We start from the raw sequence: 4,213 nt of genomic DNA on the forward strand, positions 1-4,213 counted from the left end.
TCCCACGTGCCGCGGAGCGGCTGGGCCCGTGAGCCATGGCCGCTGAGCCTGCGCGTCCGGAGCCTGTGCTCCGCAACGGGAGAGGCCGCAACAGTGAGAGGCCCGCGTACCACATAAACACACACACACACACAAAAGTAGTTTACGAACAGTAAATACATAAAGGCCAAGAAAGAGGAAGGACAGGGTGCTAAAGGGATAGCTAGAGAGGCAGCTAACTCATATTTGGAGGGTCAGAAGGCAGTGGCCCCTAAGCTAGTACTTAAAAACGTAGTATCATGTGAGTTTTTCAGTAAAAGAATGGGAGCAGACTGTTCCAGGTGACGGGAACAGACAGCATATGTCCACTAGCGAACGAGAGAGGGGGCCACTTTGTGACTAGAGGTTGAAGCATTAAGAAGGAAAGCAGCCTGGGGGTAGATTTGGGGAGGCTTGTGTTTTAGGATTGCCATGTGGGAAATGCACTGAAGGACGCAAAAGGTAAGATAGACCAATTACATGTCATACAACGGGGAGCTGAGAGAAGCCAGAATGAGGAAAAGGCTGGGAGGGGATAGAGTCATGAATGGATTAGAAAAACAGAGAAGAAAGGGCACTCTGTCCTAATCCCCTTGTTTCTTTCCTGTAGCTCCTGGCTAGTACGAGGCAAGGATTTCACAGAACTTGCAGCCAAAATCCCCACCGTTGTAGCTTATAGGCTGCCAAGTCAAGTCTTGAGGGAGCTGCAGGAAGGGGGAAAAAGTTGAGATCGCCTACCCCATTTATCAGTGAGAAGCATTCCTGTCATGGATCTGGTTTGAGAAGAAAACAGCACTAAACCCCCTATTATTTAGTAGTCATTTTTGTTTATTTTTGTATAATTTTGTAAAAAATTATAATAGAATTTGAAAGAACTTTAGAGGTCATTTTGTCTCCGGTCCTTAGTTTTGTATGTGAAGAAACCAAAACAGAGACATGGTAAAATGACTTGACCAAGGTCACAGTTGCTGCACAGCTGGCGGCAGTGAGCTTCACCGGGATCCCTGCCTCCATCTGTAGCTCAGTGTTCCCTTTGTGCCTCGGGCCTTGCAAAGGCCTTTTGACGGCCCAGAGATCATGATCCAGCTCTGTGTGTTGAGGGCCTGTTTTAGAAACTAAATTTAAAGGGATTTTTTATCATAGTTTGGATTTGCCAGTTCATTAATAAAATGTAAAATACCTAAAGTAAAATGTAGAATCTCTAAGCTCCTTAACAGCAGTAGCTGCCGGGTGGTTTAATCTCACTGATTTGCACAAAATAGGCATTTAATAAATGCATTTTGAATGAGTCAGTCATACCCAGCTAACCATTAATCAGCTTTTTTCTATTTCATTTTAAAAGATTTTTATCCCTATAGCACCTATTTGTTTCCTTAGTGTTTTTATGAAATGATCTCAGTGTCTATTTTTACGTCAGTTTCTTTTTCTTAGAAAACTGTATGTGCACCTTAATAATGACATTGCTACATTCATGTTGCTTTGCGCTACTATTTATTTTCTATGACTGTGTGCTAGAATAATAAATACTTTCTGGTTAATTTTGTTTTCTCCTACCTTCCTTTACAAATGTAAAATGTTCTTGAGACACATTAAATGACTTGTTGAAAATATTCCTTCGGAGTCAGTAGAAGTGCTGGAAATTAAACTGAGGTCTTGACTTACCATCCATTGCAACGTTCCACATAGTTCATTGTATATATTAAGTTCATGTGTTTAATAGGTCATGTTATTATTCAGCCTCATCGCCGTTAGCCTCAGGATTTTATCATCTCCCTTTAAAATATCTAACCCAGGAGGACTACCTAGGGGAAAGTTTGTGGAAAAAAGATGCAACTTGCTAAAACTTGTCATTCCTTTGATTAGGAGGGCCAAAAAAAAGAATGGAAAGAAAAGATAGGAAAAGAAAGGAAAGGAGAGAGGGAGGAGAGAGAGAGAAGAAAGAGGAAGAAGTTCCAAGTAAGAAGTGATTGTTTACTGTGCTGCTTTGATGCTACTGAAAGCCCATCTCCTCTGTGTCCTGTGTCATTTGTGTGTCACAGTTTTCCAAGTGTAAGTCGAGACGATAGTACAAGATTGCAACTATTTGATGATGGTTTCTAATTGTACTTCTTCCTAGAGACCTTCAGAGAAGGCATGGCTTCCAGAGATGAGAATATGAAGCGGACAAACAGAGTGCTAAGAATAAGCCAGTTGGACGCACTTGAACTAAACAAGGCCCTGGAGCAACTCGTTTGGTCCCAGTTTACCCAGTGCTTTCATGGATTTAAGCCAGGGCTGTTAGCCCGCTTTGAACCAGAGGTGAAAGCATTCTTGTGGCTTTTCTTGTGGAGATTCACCGTCTACTCTAAAAGTGCCACCGTGGGACAGTCAGTTTTGAATATTCAGTACAGGAACGATTTTTCCCCAAACCTGAGATACCAGCCACTGAGCAAAAATCAAAAGCTCTGGTATGCCGTCTGTACAATCGGTGGGAAGTGGTTAGAAGAACGATGCTACGATTTGTTTCGAAACCGTCACGTAGCATCCTTCAGGAAAGCCAAGCAGTGCGTGAATCTCGTGGTTGGACTCTTGAAGCTGGGCAGGTTGATTAATTTCTTGATTTTCCTTCAAAGGGGCAAGTTCGCAACTTTGACCGAGCGTCTGCTGGGCATCCGTTCTGTATTTTGCAGGCCCCAAAATGTCCGAGAAGTAGGCTTTGAGTATATGAATAGAGAACTCCTCTGGCACAGCTTTGCCGAGTTTCTGATTTTCCTCTTACCACTTGTCAATATCCAGAAGTTGAAAGCCAAGCTCTCTTCGTGGTGTATCCCTCTGACCAGAGCTCCAAGCAGTGACAGCACACTGGCCACCAGCGGCAGACAGTGTTCTCTGTGTGGGGAGTGGCCCACCATGCCTCACACCATAGGCTGCGAGCATGTTTTCTGTTACTACTGTGTGAAGAGTAGCTTCTTATTTGATGTGTCCTTTGCTTGTCCTAAGTGCGGCACAGAGGTCCACAGCCTGCAGCCACTGAAATCAGGAATTGAGATGACGGAAGTGAATGCCCTTTAGAAGCTAAAATTGTTTCCTCTGAGGAGAACTGTATTTTGTCTAAATCCTTAGCGTGAATCATCCTAAGCATAGTGTTTAGGTATGTCTCATGAGGACACGTGCTTCTCAGCCACTGCCCTCTGTTCCTTTCCAGGCACGACTAAATTCTACTCACACTGGAAACCACATGATTCTAAATATATGATATAAATGGTAACATATTATTTTTTTTACTCGTTGCATTTAATTTTTAATGTCAAGAATAATGGATAGTTTTTATCAAATGACCACTAAGAATGCTCCTTCATTCTGCTACTTCCTGGAAAGAGGTTAGACTCTAAAAATAAAAGATTGTGGTGACTCTGAGATGAGTGGGCATTTATTTTCAGAAATGACACCATAACATCATAAAATGACAATAGTAAGACCTGTTGTTTCAAACTTTCAGATCTGATGTCTCAATTGTAATTTTAAGCTTTTCTCTGAAGCCAGCTTTTAAAGGATTCAGTCAGCTTCATTCTCAGGCCAAACGACGGCCACCAGAATCTCAAGACTTCCATTTTACCAGCTTTCTGATCCCACTGGCCTGAGAGCTTCTTGCCTAATAGTTCTGGCAAAGTCCAGGAGCTCACAGTTATTGGTCAGCCTGGGAGTATGTGCACATTCCTAAACCAGGACGGAGAAATACTGCTCCCGAGCATTCAAATGTGGCTGACGTACCCTCACGAACACCCCATGCACCTAAAGCAGGACAGGAAGCAGTTCACCACAGGTGTTCTTAGGAGAATGGTGGCCTTCTCTATCCCGGAGTCTTTATTTTACCAGTGATCTACTTTGATAAGGACATTATAAGTAAATGGTCGTCTTAGATTGCAGATTTGAAAGGATGAAATAAAGTTAACAAGATTTTGTTCTACCACCAATTTTGTTATGGTGTTATTTTGATAGCGAATGCTGAGTAGGTGCCCACGTTGTCATAATTTTAAAAACATGAAAACACAATACACCTACGCTAACTAACGGTTGTCAATATTATAGGGTTTTCTTCTTCTCTACAGACCCTAATGTCACTTAGTACAATTTTTTTTTCTTTCTTCCTTTAACGTCTGCCACCCCCACTGAGTGATAACCCCCCATGAGGTCAGAGTCTGTGGCTGTTCTGCTC

The 4,213-nt window shown here is 42.6% G+C and overlaps 1 protein-coding gene across 3 annotated transcripts in view; it reads left to right on the forward strand.

The window, feature by feature from the left end:
• The window catches only part of PEX2 (peroxisomal biogenesis factor 2), a 16,451-nt gene extending 12,487 nt beyond the window's left edge, over positions 1–3,964 (forward strand). For 2 of the 3 annotated variants that reach the window (XM_055091086.1, XM_028500439.2), the window contains 2 exons: positions 1,882–1,974; positions 2,135–3,964. In XM_055091086.1, coding sequence (XP_054947061.1) covers positions 1,899–1,974; positions 2,135–3,069 — 1,011 coding nt within the window. In that variant the 5' untranslated portion in view covers positions 1,882–1,898 and the 3' untranslated portion in view covers positions 3,070–3,964. The remainder of the gene's footprint in view (positions 1–1,881; positions 1,975–2,134) is intronic. The other variant, XM_007113600.4, reaches the window with a different exon arrangement.
• Positions 3,965–4,213: the final 249 nt, after the last annotated feature.

The sequence above is a fragment of the Physeter macrocephalus genome, chromosome 15 (assembly GCF_002837175.3).
Source record: "Physeter macrocephalus isolate SW-GA chromosome 15, ASM283717v5, whole genome shotgun sequence".
In the NCBI taxonomy this organism is placed as follows: domain Eukaryota; kingdom Metazoa; phylum Chordata; class Mammalia; order Artiodactyla; family Physeteridae; genus Physeter; species Physeter macrocephalus.